The sequence below is a fragment of the Podarcis raffonei genome, chromosome 3 (genome assembly GCF_027172205.1).
Source record: "Podarcis raffonei isolate rPodRaf1 chromosome 3, rPodRaf1.pri, whole genome shotgun sequence".
In the NCBI taxonomy this organism is placed as follows: domain Eukaryota; kingdom Metazoa; phylum Chordata; class Lepidosauria; order Squamata; family Lacertidae; genus Podarcis; species Podarcis raffonei.
In genome coordinates, this window is record NC_070604.1 from 63634303 (window position 1) to 63652244 (window position 17942).

Here is a 17942-nt window from a genome sequence, read left to right on the forward strand (position 1 = left end):
CCGCATGCAGCTGGGGCACAACACTTTGGTCAGACATCAGCTTCTGCCTCGAGAATTTCTATAGCGGGTCACTTTTGATGAGGCCCATAAAATGAATGCCAGAGTGCAACCACTAGAGAGTGTCACAGCACAAGAGAAGGGATATATTTTTCAAGGACGTGGGCAGAAATGGAAGGCCTGGGGGCTGGGGGAAGAGATTCAAGCTCAGAAAACAAATGCCAATCTATTTCAAGGTAGCTACATTTCCTTGAGGCTGACTGGATGCAGAACAAACCAATTTGTTTGTTTTCATTCATGCTCAAATAATATATTCTCCACCTGAAAATGCTAGCTTTGTGTTCCTAATTACTGCTGCAATCCTATGCATTGTTATTCAGAAGTAACTCATTGGTACTTATTCCCAGGTAACTGAGTTTATGACTGCAGCCAAAGACTTAACCTTTTATTTTCTTTATGCACACAAAATAGAGAATAGCACACTGTCCAGACCATCATCTGACCCATATCTATAAACTTATTCATGGTGGTAAATAGGCCAAGTATCCACTGTGGCTTGAATGTTTGGCCTTTCATTCGTATTCTTTGGTGCAATACCAAGGTATACATACATCCAGTTTTTTCCTGATAAATTCCCTTATAGAAACCCTGGGATGTTGTTCACTTTCCTCCATTTTCAAATAATGTTTTGTTTAATGTTACATTGCTATAATAATGAACTATCCATGTTACAAAACACATTATACTAATGTATAAATGGAAGACTAACATAAATGTTGAGGATTTTGCATGATAACTCTTTAAAGCAAATATGGGGAACCTATTGCCCTTCAGGTGTTGCTAGACTGCAACTCCCATCATCCCTGAGTGTCGGCTATCTGGGCTAGGACTGTTGGGACTTGAGAGTCCAGTGGCGTGTGGAGGGGCACAGGTTTCCCAATCTCTGATGTCAAGGAATATGTCTCCTTGGAGGAAAGGTGGCATATTAATATAATAAATAAAAATATTTTAATTTGTGGGGAGTGTTAAATTCAGTTTGGGTCAAAATTGTAGGAGAACGCAGGGAAAAAATGGATTGTGCATGTTGCCTGGACAATATTGATTCAGAGCAGCCTTTCCCAACTTGGTGCCCTTCAACTTGGTGCCAATAGCAATTATAGGAATTATAGTCCAGAATATATGGAACAGTACCTGGTTGAGGAAGGTTGGCACAGAGATAGTGTTTTGAGGAATTTTTTGTAAGTAGCTATCATAATGATTGTGATATAGTTATAAATTCACCAGCTGGAGTTCCTTGGAGGAGCAGTAGGGTATAAATTCAAGTGATTTAAAAATATTATTGAGATACTCAGTGTGCTTGTCATTTCTTCCCCCAACCCCTTCCACCTTTTGGCTGCATGAAGTATCCCTTTCAGAACAATTGTAGTGAGCCTGCTGTCCCACCAAGTGCTGCTGCAGAATTTGTACGATATTTTGTTGGAAGAGTTTGTGAAAGGGCCCTCGCACTCTGAAGAGAAGGCTGCGCACCAACCACCGGAAACTAAACTGGCAGGCTTCCTCAGGTACATTTCTATGCAGAACTTGGCTGTCATCTTTGACTTGCTGCTGGATTCCTACCGGACAGCCAGAGAGTTTGATACGAGGACTGGGCTGAAGTGCCTGCTCAAAAAGGTCTCTGGCATTGGTGGAGCTGCCAACTTGTACCGCCAATCAGCGATGAGCTTCAACATTTACTTCCATGCCTTGATCTGCGCTATTATGACCAACCAGGAAAACATCACTGCAGAGCAGGTGAAGAAAATCCTCTTTGAAGATGACGAAAGAAGCACCGATTCATCCCAACAGTGCTCTTCGGAAGATGAAGACATTTTTGAAGAGACAGCCCAAGTAAGCCCACCAAGGGGGAAGGAGAAGAGGCAGTGGAGAGCCAGGCTGCCATCTCTGAGTGTCCAGCCTGTCAGCAATGCAGACTGGGCTTGGTTAATCAAAAGGCTTCATAAGCTCTGCATGGAGTTATGCAACAACTATATTCAAATGCATCTGGATTTGGAAAGCAGTGCCGATGAGCTCCCGGTCTTCCGAGGGGACCCCTTCTTCATCCTTCCGTCCTTCCAATCTGAAACATCCACCCCATCTACCGGTGGGCTCTCTGGGAAGGACACCCCTTCGGAAGATGACAAAAGCCAAATAAGGGATTCCCTGACGGAGAATGTCACTCCCAAAGGAGGAAGTGGAGATATACTGCTGCTTCCGCCCTTGAGCCCCAAAACAGAGAAGAGAGACCAAGGCAGGAGAAAAGAGTGGTGGGAGAGCGCTGGCAACAAAATCTACACCATTGCCACAGACAAAACTATATCGAAGCTCATGACAGAATATAAGAAAAGGAAACAGCAGCATAACCTGGCCACTTTTGCCAAAGAGATGAAAGTCGACAAGAAAGGGGACCCGCTAAGCACGAGAGGGCCAGATTCCCCACTCCCGCAAAGGCCTCAAAATCTGGTTGATCAGGGCCAAATGAGGCACTCCTTCAGTGCAGGGCCAGAGATTTTGAGACAGGAGAAGAGGTCACGCTCTGGGTCAACGGTCAGTTCACTCAACATATCCGTCCGGGATGGTGAGGCGCAAATACAGGTAAGAAAACAGGCCGACGGAGAAACTTAAAATGGAAGAAAATATGCCTTTTCAATTGCAGTAGTTGTTTCCCTTGTTTGGGATTAAGCAGAAAGCAGGTCTTCCGGAAATATGCATTCATTATTGTAAAATATAACACACACTTGTGCTTGCAGGGGCAGCCTTAAGCACTGGGCACTTGGGGTAAAATATTAAGGTGTCCCATACAGCCACACCCACCTGCCCACTGACCCTTGCAACCTCTGGGCCAGAACAGCCCATTATACCCCATGTTCTATCAAGCTTCAGGTTCTTTGTGAGTTTCTTATGGTAACTAACAGCCTCGACAGGTGGTTTGTGACACTTCCTACAATAACTTGGCATATCCAGTACTTTCCATTGCTGTCCGTTGCCTTTCTTTTAGTTTTTCATTTTAGTGTGTTTGCCACACCAGCTACTCCTTCATGCATCTCGGCCTTACCAAAATGAATCATATGCATGGTGAACCAAGATGGGGTGGAAAAGTTAATTATAGGACCAGCCCTCGGTGGCAGGCTGTGTTTTGAACCTTAAAGACTTTTTCATTGGGCAACTTAAGTTTGATGCTGACATTTTTCAGAAATTACTTCATATTTACATTATGAGCTATATTCTTCACGATGTTTTTACACAGCTATATAGTTACAGATTTCTTCTCTCCCTGTATCATTTTAGGCATGGACCAACATGGTATTAACAGTTCTTAACCAGATTCAGGCCCTTCCAGACCAGATCTTCACAGCTCTCCAGCCAGCTGTGTTCCCTTGCATCAGTCAGCTGACTTGTCATGTGACTGACATTCGAGTTCGCCAGGCTGTGAGAGAATGGTTGGGCAGAGTGGGAAGAGTGTATGACATTATTGTGTAGTAGATACTGGATGCAGTACCCACTAGAGAATGAATTGAAGGCATACAAATATAAAGTGCAGTTATTGAAATGTTATCTTTTGAAAGTGATGAGGTAACTGTCTATTTGCTGGTAATTAGAAACTGGCAACATCTGTCCCATGCCGTTAACTGCTTAAGAGCACAGTTCAGTCTTGCTCATGCCTACAAGAGCATGTGGTAACCACAGTGTGCTTATACATCAAGTATCCCAAAATAATACTGTATATTAAATCTGAAAATGCTGTTTTAAGTCAGGCTGATATATGAAAACTCAGTATATTGATGTTGCATATTTTTCAAAGAGTGAAGTATTTCTCTACAGGGAAAAGGCAGTGGAATGACGGTGGCACAAAATGGACACCTTCACAAAAGTAGGCTAGACACAGAACAACCAAAGTGAGAGCCTGCTTTTCACAAACCTTCAGTGTGGCATCAACATCTTCCCACTCCAGTGCAATTTTGACTTAAGTACATTCTGAATGCAAGCTCTTTGATTTTCTGAAGAGTACAACAGATGCATAGGTGTCTTTAGTATAGAACCTTTTTGTGCCCCCAAAACTGGCAGACTGACATTTGAAAGTATCTTAATTTTAAAAAATAAATACAAATTGATGGAAATCAATGAGCTGTTTCAATAAATTGTTCATGTAAAACGTGACATGAGAAACAGATGGCCCAAATTAAAAAACTGATACATTTTCAAAATTCACAGTGCACATTTCATTTTCTATCACACACTGGGGTGGTGGTGAGAATCAGCCGTGCACTGGCTTCTGAGCCCCTTTTAATGTGATTTTGTGACATCCTAGATGTGGATGCGGTATGGTGTGATATGGCAAGAGCAGCTTGCCTGGTGGAGCATCGGTGTTGCTGACCAAGAGGAGGGATGAGCAACTGTGTAGTTGGGGCTGTTCTGTCACACAGCCCTTATCACACCTTTCCTCTTCCTCCCAGAAGTGATAGCAACACTCCTATTGGAAGGCTGTTCCTGCAGTTCTGCCCCACTGGGGGAAGGACTGTTATGCTATGGTGCTGGAAGCTGTCTAGGGAGGAAATAGTTAATTCTGTATAGGATAACACATGCCAAAAGCCATAGACTTCTAAGAGGTTTCGCCTCCTTTGATGTCAAGCCAAAGGTCTTTAAGTAAGGGAAAAGATCATAAATATGACTACAGAAAAGAAACATAAAGCTGCAACTTGCCTGTTTTCTACAACAGCTGCCTTGTCCCATTCCTACATTGTAGGTGAACATGTCGGATGCTTGACTACTGCCCCAGAATTCCCTCTGTGGCCACCTCAATTTGTTTTTTTCTCCATGAAAAGAAATAAAATAATTATGTAGATTTGGAAGGTGGTACCTATTTTATGCTCTCATCTGTCCTGTGAGGCTGCTTAGTTTGAGAAAAGGGTAAAGCAGCCTTCATATCGGAACAGGGATTTGAACAGAGACCTTTCACCCTGGTCCTTTTAAATCTACTTCCTTTATCCAAGCTGTCTAGCATACACAGCTAAATATATAGTCCATTAATTAGAAAAGGGCCTATAAAATATGGGTGTGGCCACCTTTATTTATATGCCACAGTTATATGTTGCCTATCTCCCACTGCATTCAAGGTGGTCCATAATTTTGAAAAATTGCTTGCATTTTAATCGGTATGATGCAAAAGCGAAAGGGGACACAGAAAGCAGAGAAAAATAATTGCATTCAAGTACTCTGCGGGACAGTTCTGTGCAAGGACAAACCAAGTGGTAGCTGTTCCTAGCCTAGCTGAAAGAGTAGCACTTGCTGTCCCAGCTCTGCCTCTGGTGCAGAATGGTGACTGATGAGAGCAGCTCCCGTAGGGGAGGAGCCAGCTGGGTTTGGCCCTAGATAAGCATATGGAGAGAGGACTTGCTGACAACCCACCCAAGTGATAGCTGGCCTCATCCAACATGGGAGGCCTCACGTCTTAATTATTTCTAAAACACAGCAGCTAACCCTCAAATCCGTTTGGCACATGGGCCCATACACATGTCCATCACATACCCAGGAGATCAGACTGAGTCTTGTCAATGATGACCTCAAAAACAGGGTGCACAGATTGCAAGGCTGATGCAACTATACAGGTAAGCCTTGCAAGAGCAGGTGTTTTTTTAAAGACCCCCAACAAAGTAATGTGTGATCTCAGGGTCACTTGCAGTGTCAAAGATGATGATGCTGAGGACAACTTTTGGATGGCACATCACAGCCTCTCATGCCAGCCCTGAATATTGGTCTCATTAATTGAACTGAAAAGGGGTGAGTCTTCATCAGCCTGATTTATGATGCATTGCAGTTTGCCTTGGACAAAAATTCCCTTACTCCTCCCTCTTTGTTTGTATGTTAAATGAATGGGAGACTATGAATGTACACAATCTCACAGCTGCTGAATCCTTGTAACTATATTATGGAATTCTTTGTCAAAGAAGCTGCTACTGTGCCCGAATTTGATTGTTTTGTTCTTTATTTCCATTTTCCATTTAAATATGCAGTGTTTCTATGGCTCTTTGTGAAGTTGGAATTTTTTAGGGGAACATTTTCAAGTGATGCACGCCTACATTGTTTGTTAGTTGGATTTTATATGCAATTCTAGCTTGTCCCCTGTAAGCGTCTATTTAACGGAGTCATTAAATAGAGAGAGAGATATACAACACTCAGGATTTCTGCATCTGTTCTACTGAATGCCAAAAAATAGTAATTCCTGGATTGCTAACAGAGGGGTACCCCCCCCCCGGTACAATGAAGTATATGTTACATGTGAACCAATATTGTGAATTGCACATGTTGAGAAGATAAGTGTGGCATGACAAGATTTTTATGGCCATTATTACAGGAAAGACAAAAGTGGACTATTGTTACTTTTCTTAAGGAGCTGAGGCAGTACAGCCACCAACTGCAGAAGCCATCTTAAACCATTCCTGATTGCAGCTGCCCAGCAGATCAGGATGTTTACCCCACATTGCGTCCATCCTCTCTCTTTGGATGCCAGAAGCAAAGCAAACCATATAAGCTGGCCTTCAACATAAAGGTATGGGAAGTTTTGGCTGGTGAGCAGAGTAGAACAGGATAGAAGCACCACATAGGGGGGATTGTCAAGGGGTTATGCACTAGGCAGAACAAATGGAAACTTATTTTGGTGACTTAACAGAACACAGTAGCATTGTTAGGAGTGGAAGTAGTCTGGACTTTTCGGCTACAGCCTTAGGTGATAATGAAATAAATTGCACAGACTCAGAAGGCAAATGTCAAATCAGCCATGAACCACAAAGGCAAGTCTTATGGGTGTGGCAATGTCCCTTTTGAGCTTCCTTCTCTGCCAGCAGAAGGCTTCCCAGTCACGTTCAGTGGAAGGAGACACTTAATAAGCTCACTGGCCAAGTTGCACCTTCTGCTGCTATGAACTAGAAAGTTCTTATGAGCAAAGAGTTACATATGCATGGCTGATCTTGCAAGGCATCCATGCATCTGGGAACTGACTCCTCCAGTGGACATGGCAAGGCATAGGAACTCATTGAACCTTTGCTTTCTCCCACCCAATCTCAAAACGGGATCTTGGGCAATCAGGTGCCTATGCCACACACAGCATTATGTGCATTAAAGCCTGCACCATTTCACAATGAAAAGCTGTGATTATAACGTGGCACACATTATTTATATTATTATTATTATTATTATTATTATTATTATTATTATTATTATTATTAAATGTATTAGTTGCCCTCCACCAGCTAGTCCCAGAGCACGTTACAACAATTTAAAATTCAGAATTAAAAACCGTGAAAACAAATTAAGAGCCAAAGGAATAGGGTGGGTCCTGAAAACAAATATCTCTGCCGGGGGGGCAGAGGATGGAACTTGTACATGACAAAAATCAGAGTGGCAGCCCTGTGTCAGGCTTGCTCCTCCACCTCCATTCTGTGTAGTGCAACTTCTCTCATGTCCAGTGATCTCTGCTGTATAAGTATTTTTCTGCTAAGACCTGGGGGCAAAACTGAGAAAATGCTGTGAGCAGTAAGATAAGGGCAGGGTGTAATACAAGTCAGAGGGAGAAGACTTAGCACAGGGCCATCATATTGGATCTTGTTTGTTCGTCTAAATATAGTTCTGCCCACAGAGAACACTCCATCTTAACTAAAATGGAAAAGATGCTGTACTACAGAACTGCAACGTCATTCTTAGAGCAATGAAGCTGCTTATTTATATGGCAAGAGTCTCTTCCAGCAATGGTTACTGTCTACCATTTGAGATACAGTGCCAAGCTAAATGGATAGAAACCACTTTTCTATTTATTGCTAAGAAGTGAAACCCCCAAAGGACTGTTCGTTCTCTTATGCCAAAGATACAACTCGCTCAAAAGTGAATATAACAACAAAATTGACTTGGCTTTCATTATGGAGCCTTGCTCCATTTCACATATAGGTAGAAAATCACAGGAATCCAAAATGTATTGAAGGCTACAAATGGGTAAACCCAGCCTTTTTGCCCTATAAGATGGTTGTAAGCTTTTGCAAGCATAGTTCGCAAAGCATTGAAGGCCTGCAATTTGGGAGGAGGTTGGTAGGTAAGAGTGACCAGGAAAGATGCAGTAGAGCAATGGATGTTCCCCTTGGTTCAATGTCAGTGCGCTCTGTGTAAACAGAGTGGCCATATAGAGTCAGCATATGCCTACACAACTATGAATATATGTTATTAAACTTTCCTTGAATCCTGCCCCATCTTTCCTTGTGATGTTAAATTAAAATGACTTCCCTAGTCCCTTTTCCTCTTTTCTTGTGAAACAGATTTGTTCCGTTTCCACCCCCTGTGTCTATGTTGAACAGTTCGTTGTAAACCACTTTACAAAATGTATTTTGTGTATATTTTATTCAAAGGGAATTCTTAAAGGAAGATATTTTAAAACAAATAAACTATTTATGTTGCTTGTGTTGTAGAATAAAGTAAATCCAAAATGCAACTACTTGGAGGTGTGTGTTGTTTTTGCCGCATCAGCAACGGGGAGCATATTATACGGCAGGTGTTTATATGTATAAAAAGTTGACGTAAGGAACTTATTCTCCGTCTCTGGCACAAGTTGAGACAGATGAACACTCAGAAGGATGACCACAACAGAAAAAACCCACGGTTCTCATTGTGAACACACACAGGAATGCATTGGCTTTGGATGGGCTGATTACAAGGAGGATTGCCAGTATCCCACCTCCACCTCATCTCATTATAACCTTTAGTGCGCTTTTTCCCTCTCTGTGGCTTCTTACAGAGGAAAAGCGAGTGGGGAGATGACAATTCACCCTACTGAAGCCATTTCTATGGCAGAGAGTTACTAGAGACCTGCTGGGAGGGATTATTTTGATAAATAGGAAGATGGGCAGAAGCATTTAGGAAGCTTGTCAGTGGAAACGTATTAATAACTGCATGAGATTGTGGCTCTGGAAGTTTTGGGGGCTCAATCTTGGGAAGGCTGCACCCCACGCTTCCTAAGCAAACTCTTGGCCCTCTAGCTGTTTTTGGACCACAACTCCCATCATCCCTAGCTAACAGGACCAGTGGTCAGGGATGATGGGAATTGTAGTCCCAAAACAGCTGGAGTTTGGCCATGCCTGACCTAAAACTTGTGTTGTATATCAGCTTTATCTATAGATTTCTCATCTGAGTGAATTTGATTTTCTTTCTCTCCACCTAAGGACAGCTTGACTTATGCAACTGCACTGTTCAGAAGAGCACTGCCTACTTTTCTTTACAGAAGGGAGGACCATACTGAATGAAGTCGTGCAAGAATATTATTCAGACAGGAAACAGAATTTGTAAACATACAAATGGAGGTCAGCGGAAGATGATGGGGTTGGCTGCTGACATTAAAGGGGTGCATCGCTTAACTTGTTTCCCCTTTCCCACCTACATACAGTAGTTCCCTTTTTAAAAATAAAAGGCATGTCAAGGTTACAGTGATTACTAATGTGGCCCTTATGAGGTACTATTCTGTATAGGGGGCCTCTGAAAACACTTGGAGATGTCAAGGACTCCCATAACAGAAGCAAAAAAGTTTCATCTCTGAGAAATCATTTGCATGGCTGAATACCCAGAGTAGCCAACAAGACTACACAGCATTTGATTTTCTTCTGGCTCATTCCCCGAGTGATTACTAACCTTCCTGACATTTCATTTTACAGCTTCTTCATATATTTTTCAGAGGCCCAGTGTAATTACGATAATCTAGTCTCTTGCCTTATGTTACAAAATCAATAGAGTTTTACCCACTTGTCCCCTCTAAAAGTCCATGGCACCTCATTGTGGCTGCTCTCAGGCCTCGCGGGTGTGTCAGCAACTGCAGTGGACTGTCGAGAGCCGTGGTCTGTGAAGTGGATCACTCCCACGAAATGGAAGGTATTTGTATCAGGTTTCCTTTCTAGTTACACAAAGAACCTTCGCGTTTCCTGCATCTGTTGGCTTGAGGTCAGAAAGTTTGTCATGGAAATAGCACTGATTAAAAATTTAGTAGTTCCAATTCCTTTAAAAAAAAATAAGAATCTCAAGGTTTAGGTCTCCTTCAGCAGGATCAGTGAGCTCATTAAACAAGAAGAAAGGGGCTTGGAATAAAAAATAATAATTCACTGCTGTAACTTTCATTAATTAACAAAGGAACAAAACTTCCCATTATCTAAAATTAATGAGACCACTTTGCCGAACCTTTTCAATCAATCCATATGTTTTGTTTTATTTATAACTTCCTTGTTATTGTCATGAAGTCAGTGCTAGAGTTGTCATATTAAGCACCTACCCCAGCATCTGCAGAACACCCCACTCCACAAAATTTGAACCCAAAAACCTTATCATTTCAGCAGCCAGATCAAAATAGAACAAACAACTTCTCAAGATGCGCTAGAGAAACCCCTGGTATTGAGTAACTTGCAAGTTCTACAGCTTTTATAAATGGAAGGGAATTTTAACTATTTTAAGACATACGTTTTCACTGAAATTACTACTAAACCACAGAAGCACCCATGCTTTGATATCAGCAAACCAACCAGGCAGTATCCCAGCAATGTAAGGAAGTGAAATTGTTCAAGCACCACTTTGGGTTCTCACAGGTCTTACACTGACAGCAAAGGTTTTAGACTAAAAGACTTGATCAGAAATCTTTATAAAATCAAAATATAAAACAATACTTACAGGATAACAAGTCATGGAATGTGAGCATTGAACATACACAGAAAAAGCACAATAGTGGCAGCTGCAATAAGGGATCTGATGTGGGAGCCATGGATTTCAGCTATGTTGTTTTGCCCCTGCCTTCCGATTTGCCCTCTGATCCTGATCCTGATTGCTCTTTGGTCAAGCTTGTTCTTGAACCCTTTCTCTTGGTTGCCTTCATATCTGATTGTTCTTTGGTCCTGGCTCTGGGCCAGACTTTTGCCCGTACCCCAACCTTGACAAAGATTGTGTCAAGACATGACACAAAAGGAAAAATGTGGCAGGGAGGGAAGAGGAAAACTTGAAAACAATTGTTGGATCACTCTAGATCTTGTGCATATCAGTTCCACCAGAAATGATGGCACAAAGTTCCACCTGCTCATGCCACACCACTCTTATTCACCATCCCTATATGTAAGAAGTACTATTTAAAAACATAAATAAAAGTAGTAGAAATACTTCTCTAACTGTTCAAACCAATCATCGGGAAAGGATGCGTAATGATATGCAGAATAAACAAACCATCTCCAGGCTTGCTCATGTCAGAATTTAGTCTTTGACAAATGAGAATATCTGAGCAGTAAACCTTTCACACTAAGGCTGAAGGAACATTCTGCTATACGCAGAAGCAGAGTATCTGGACTTAATTCATATTGCTTTCACACCATCTGCTTCTAGCTGTCATTTCCAGTTACCTACTCAGAGGGGTGCATGTTGAATAGCCTGGCAAGGATGCTCAGTTCTTGCAAGTTTCCACCAGCAATGAAGAGAGCAGAACTACTTCAAAAGCAAGGTGTTCTTGCTATCTAGTGTTTGGGAGTCCACTGCTAAATGCAACAATCGTTTTGAAATATAACAGAAAGAAAGCATACTCCATGTAGCTGAACACGACATCTGACTAGTACATGCTCCTCAGTACATCATGGTGCAGAGTATTTTTTGTTTCCCATCCACAAGGTAAGAAGCAAACACAATGCAACTTGTTCCATAATACGCCCCAGGTTCCCTGACCAAAGCAGCTGAACAGAGCATTGTGTTAGAATGAGCTGAGTTTCAATAGCTTTCATTTCTACAGTAGAAACACCACAGGCAGAATCTAGTAGAATAACATGTTTGTTAAACTGCATGAAGGCAACAGAATACCTAAAAATGCTCTACTTTAAACAGTAGCTAATACTAAGCAGAATTAATTCCATTCTTAGAAAAGTGCAACTGGAATGTACTCTTGTCACCTCATGAATCGTTTCACAAACACCATATATTGGAAAGCAGAAAATCTGTTGACAAGTTTCTGCACAATTATTTTGGAACTTCCTAGAAACAAGCTGTATATACAGAAACTACTGCTCAAGTACATTCAAGAATATTTGTTCAAAAGGTATCAGTTGCTGCTATCATTTTTTCTCTTTATCACCATCATTGTCAGTATTTTGTCTATGCTCAGGTTCAGTAATTGTCCAGTTTTTTTAAAACAAGTGTCCCTTGGAGGAGAAAAATAAGCCTGAGCAGCCTCAGCTAAGGTTGCAGTCCTATACATACATACTTGGAAATGAACCCAATTGAACTCAGAGGCTAGAAGACTAAGAATTCATAACACATGAATATACAAGTTTGGCCAACAGATTTCAACCCAAGAAGAGTGCCCCAACAGCTCTACTGATAAAGTATTGGGCTGAAAACCGCCCCCTGAAGTGGTAATACACATTCCTGTGCTCTTGGACCAATTTTTTCCACCTCTGATTTTGCTAAATTAAATCAGCAGCTAGAATCCCCAAGAGTCTTCCAGCGAAGGCTCTCTTTAATAATGCACATTTCAATTCAAAAACTTTCACTTGGATGCAGAGACCATTTGCTTACTGTTTCTCGCTGGTCTTAGAAAGGAAAATGATGTTCCAGTAGTTTGAGCATTGGCTGGCAGCCAGAATCCCTGAATCTCAAGGCAAGTTTTGGCACAGCGGCCTTGGGCAACATGCTCATAAGGCTCTTCTGCCCTCATCCTGCCTCTCAGGCAGGGGTCTCCCCGACAGCAACACCTTTGGTCAGAAACTTTGTTGAAACTCAAATAAGGAACCACAATGAAGCCATACAATACAAAAAAAACCCCAGCCTGTAATTTTCTAAGAATGTTATCTCCTGTTATTGTATTCTCTGTTTTGTTATTGTATTCTCTCTTCAAAAAATTAATAAAAGTTGTTTACATAAAAATTAACACAATAAAAACAGCAGAATAGACAATTGCCAAATCAAACAAAAACAAAAACAAATGATGGGGATTTTTTTTTGTTGTTTAGTTGTTTAGTCGTGTCCGACTCTTCATGTCCAACTCTTCATGACCCCATGGACCAGAGCACGCCAGGCACTTCAGTCTTCCACTGCCTCCCGCAATTTGGTCAAACTCATGCTGGTAGCTTCGAGAACACTATCCAACCATCTCGTCCTCTGTCGTCCCCTTCTCCTTATGTCCTCAATCTTTCCCAACATCAGGGTCTTTTCCAGGGAGTCTTCTCTTCTCATGAGGTGGCCAGAGTATTGGAGCCTCAGCTTCACGATCTGTCCTTCCAGTGAGCACTCAGGGCTGATTTCCTTAAGAATGGATAGGTTTGATCTTCTTGCAGTCCATGGGACTCTCAAGAGTCTCCTCCAGCACCATAATTCAAAAGCATCAATTCTTCGGCGATCAGCCTTCTTTATGGTCCAGCTCTCACTTCCATACATCACTACTGGGAAAACCATAGCTTTTACTATACAGGCCTTTGTTGGCAAGGTGATGTCTCTACTTTTTAATGGGGCATACCGTATAGCTATATAAACAAACACAGGTCTTTACTGTGGACACCCTTTCCATACAGTGGCACAATAAGGGTGGGACCTTGGTTTGTCCTTGTCTTACCACTTGTGGTTTGGGAAAAACAAACCAGGAGCTTGGTTTAGGATAACATGACAATTGAGATGGTGCCTTGATTTGTCCTTGGCATGACAGAAGCAGGAGCACAGGAACAGCACCACAGGAACTCATTCACATTAAGCCATAGTTTGTTTTAAATTCTGGCAGCTGACTGCTTTATATCCATTTCCTAATGAAGCAACTGAACATGTCTTCTCCTAAGAAACATGGCCTGCAGATAAGCAATAAGCCAGGAGCAGCTACTTCTCTAGTTCTGAAAAATGCAGGTTGTGTTCTGCTTCGAAACAATTCAAGTTTGATGTACTTCAGCAGCAGAGCACCAGCTGAGAGGATTACACTTTGGATTTTCAAAGTGTATTATTGTTATCACCTGCCCTTCACCAGCTGGTCCTGGGGTGTGTTGCAAGAATTTAAAATTCAGAATTAAAAAGTTAAAGCAGATCAGAGTCCACAGGAACAGGGTGGGACCTGAAAACAAACGCCCTAGGTGTCAAAGAACAAGGTAAAGAGGTGAAAACTAGCAGTCTGATATTTTCCCACACAATGACAGGAAATACTATAACAATAAATAAATAAATAAATAAAATCTGCCTATTCGGTGAGTTTGGACCCAGTGGTACACTCTAGGACAGTGGTGGCCAAACTTGGCTACAACTCCCATTATCCCTAGCTAACAGGACCAGTGGCCAGGGATGATGGGAATTGTAGTCCCAAAACAGCTGGAGGGCAAAGTTTTGCCACCACTGCTCTAGGAGGACTTTGCAGCAGATGTTCAAGGCCCTCCTCAGTAAAATGAACAATGGGGAAAGCATGAACAGGACTGGCTTGCTACGTTTTGAAATAAGCGAAGTAACACAAGTTACCATGTAAAGGGAGCGTCCTCCCCCCAGACCATTTGGAGTGAGTGATGTAATGTATGTTGTCAACTAGAGAGCCCCTCTGCCAGTGGCATAGCCAGGATTTTTGTTGGGGGCAGGCCTTTTGTTGTGGTGGGGCAGAACCTCAGTTAGCTATGTATTTTTATTGATTTTTATTAATTTGGGGAGCAGCTGCTCCCACCCCCTGGCTATGCCCATGCTCCCTGCCTGCCTTGCACACATGCACACACACCTCTGGTGATCCCCCTGTAAGAGGCATGTTATGTTTTGGAGGGAAACTCTTTGGGTGGTTTATGCAGGAATGTAAACCCTCTGCCAGAAGCAGACTGCAGGTGGGAGTTGCATGTGTGGGAGCCAGCACAGAACAGGGCCATGATAAAATCAACGCTAAAACTGCCCTCCAATTATAAAATAAACGAAACATTATATTGAAGAAATCTGATCTCTGTCTTTATTTGTGCGCCTGAAAGGACATCACAAAGGCCACTTGAAGTAAAGCCATAAATCTGCTTTCTTTTTCAGAGAAAGGACATTTCAGAGAAAGGATAAAAACATTTTAATTTTAGATGCCTTTGAGGGGAAGGTACGTGCCTTTTAACTGGCAAATGGGACGTTTGCTGCTATATTAGCTACATGACTTTTGTTATCTATTTAAAGCTTTTTGTTCATTATGGTTTATTGATGAGTTTTATTTGTGCTTTTGGCTGTTGCTACGTGATATAGCGTAAACCAGCCCAAGAATTCTAATAAAGACAATCTGGTGGTATTTAAAACAGTCTCAAAATAAATACGTAAAAGATCATGTTTTCCAGATGGATGTTACATTGAGAAAGTGCCTTGCAGGATTCTGTCAGTGGGTCGTGCAAACAGTCTTTGGCAGGGCAGAGAATTCTCGCTACAAGCAAAGCAGAAATCATAGTTTGGCTAAAGGGTATTCATGCTGAGGTCATGCAATGGTCAGGTTGCATCCTGTTTTGTGAGCTATTGCCGCTAATGATGTTTAAAAGCACATTAAGTAAATCCATGTATAATAACAAACCCAGAGGGAGACTGGGCTACATAACACATAAAGTATAGAAAAACAAATGGAAGCAGACTTAAAGGGATTGGACAAATAGCAGGAATTAACCAAATGAGATTCAACCTGGAAAAATTCAAGCTAATACATTTAGGAGGAAATAGCACATCTAGGCAACTGGACACTAATGCTTTGAGGGCAGCATTTTCTCCACTGATAAAAGGATCTCGTTAAGCTACAGACTTGTTCCAACTCATAATGGACATTAAAAAAAGAAAAGAAATTACCAGTTCTGTCTAGAATTTGCCTACAAGGCTTAGTGGGGAAGACTGGATGTGTGTCTGAATTTTATCCTATAAAGCCTTGACCCACTTCACATGGCTTTGTTGACTTACAAGGTTTTTTTTTGGGGGGGGGGGTGAAACACACACACCAATTGGCCCTGGTGCTCATAGTGCTTGATAGTGTGGAGCAGGAGCATTACTATGCTCTTCAGGTTCCTGGGGAGGCCGGTGAGTTTAAGGACCAGGAAAGATATAAAGGGTTTTTCTCTCTCCTCCTTCCACCCCCACTCCAGTCATTATATAGCATTAGAGGTTTTACAGGTGCAAACCTTAATATTTTACAGTGCTTCTAGAACTTCTCTCAGTTGTAGACAGGATTGGAAGAGACATTTAAAAAGGTAAAAGACACCTGACAGTTAAGTCCAGTCACAGAAGACTTTGGGGTTGTGGCACTCATCTCGCTTTACAGGCTGAGGGAGCCGGCGTTTGTCCGCAGACAGTTTTTCCAGGTCATGTGGCCAGCACGACTAAGGCGCTTCTGGCGCAACGGAACACCAAAACCAGAGCAGTGCACGGAAATGCCATTTACCTTCCTGCCAGAGTGGTACCTATTTATCTACTTGCACTTTTTGGCGTGCTTTCAAACTGCAACAGGAGGTCACCCTGTCATGGGGATTTGAACCGCCGACCTTCTGATCAGCAAGCCCAAGAGGCCCAGTGGTGTAGACCACAGTGTCCCTGGAAGAGTCATACAAACCTGTTAATTCTTTCCACAGGTAAAGGGGGCGCCAGAAGTACAAGAGACTGCTGCTGCTGCTGCTGCTGCTAGCCTTTCCCCTATTGAGCTTGGGATGCTTACCTGGGTAGGCTTTCCGAGAATGAGGAACTCCAATCACACAGGGTTCCCTATCCCATGGAAGCCTACACATGCAGTTTTGCCACAGGGCCCCACTCAGCAGGAGCAGGACAGCCCCACAAACAGCAAGGCTGACTAACACATTTTAATGCAAGTGGGGGAAATGCATACTGCATTACTATCTAAAGAGAGGGTTCCTGTGAGACCATTAAGTCAAAAACCTATATGGCTCTCTTTTGCAGACATCCAGACATGGACAGCTTAATGCCAGAGGCAAGGCAAATAGTGCAGCCCTCACACCTTGTGAGTTACAATGCTTCCCTTCTGTTTTCAAAGCAGTAGCCTCAGTTTAGGGTGTATGTACACATTTAAAGTCCATTCCAGGCAGCACAACACAAGCAGGGAACACTTCCCCTTCCTTTGTTTAATAATCTTAAGGTTTACTTAAGGCAAAAATGTGTGCCATATATCGTTTGCAGAGTTCAATGAAAGCAAATGTATAGAATTATATAGTATTGTTTCTTCTGCCCAAGCAGCTTGTATTCTCAGGCAAGCTTTCCTTTCAAATTCTTCCAATTTCAGCTCTCGAGACTCCATAAAATGCAATTATGGAATTATATCTGCTGATAATGTGTTTGTGTCCAGTGCAGTTGGATCTACCCTAATGCAAAAGAAATTACTTTTAAAAGATAATTGCTAGGCACAGTAAACTGGCTGTACTTAACCCTAGTTTGTACAGAAGCTACATGAGAGAAGCGGAAATGCATATTATATTATATTATATTATATTATATTATATTATATTATTATTAGAATTGTCTTTCACTGCTGCACAACCTGTCCATTTTCTTATAAACTGGTTTATCCAAGTACTCTCATGGGGGCATGGAAAATTCAGAATGAGTTATATTTGTCACCAATCCTTATCCCATAGGACAGGCATGCAAGTCTAACTGAGCAAGTGTTTTTGTTTTGATTATTATTATTATTCAGTTAATAAGGGGATGCTACCTCCTGTTTCTTGCAAAGTGTTGCCTACCTTGCCTTTACATCCATCAGAAATGCTATCGATTTTTAAAATGTCCTTTATTTTCTTTTTTACCTATTCAAATATTTATAACCCACCTTACATCAAGTGATCTCCTGGCAGAATACAACAGTGAAGCACAAAATAAAACAATGTAGGGGTCCTTCTCTGGATCCAAGGCTTGCACCTTGTTCTCATCTCCCACATAGCTGTCCTAGGAGTGAGTGCTCCTTC

At 42.0% G+C, this 17942-nt stretch overlaps 1 protein-coding gene across 2 annotated transcripts in view; it reads left to right on the forward strand.

Moving 5' to 3' along the window:
* ARFGEF3 (ARFGEF family member 3) overlaps positions 1-5677 on the forward strand; it is a 69382-nt gene extending 63705 nt beyond the window's left edge. For both annotated transcript variants that reach the window (XM_053382032.1, XM_053382033.1), the window contains exons 33-34: positions 1401-2628; positions 3322-5677. In XM_053382032.1, the coding sequence (XP_053238007.1) occupies positions 1401-2628; positions 3322-3513 (1420 nt within the window). In that variant the 3' untranslated portion in view covers positions 3514-5677. The remainder of the gene's footprint in view (positions 1-1400; positions 2629-3321) is intronic.
* The last annotated feature ends 12265 nt before the right edge of the window (positions 5678-17942 follow it).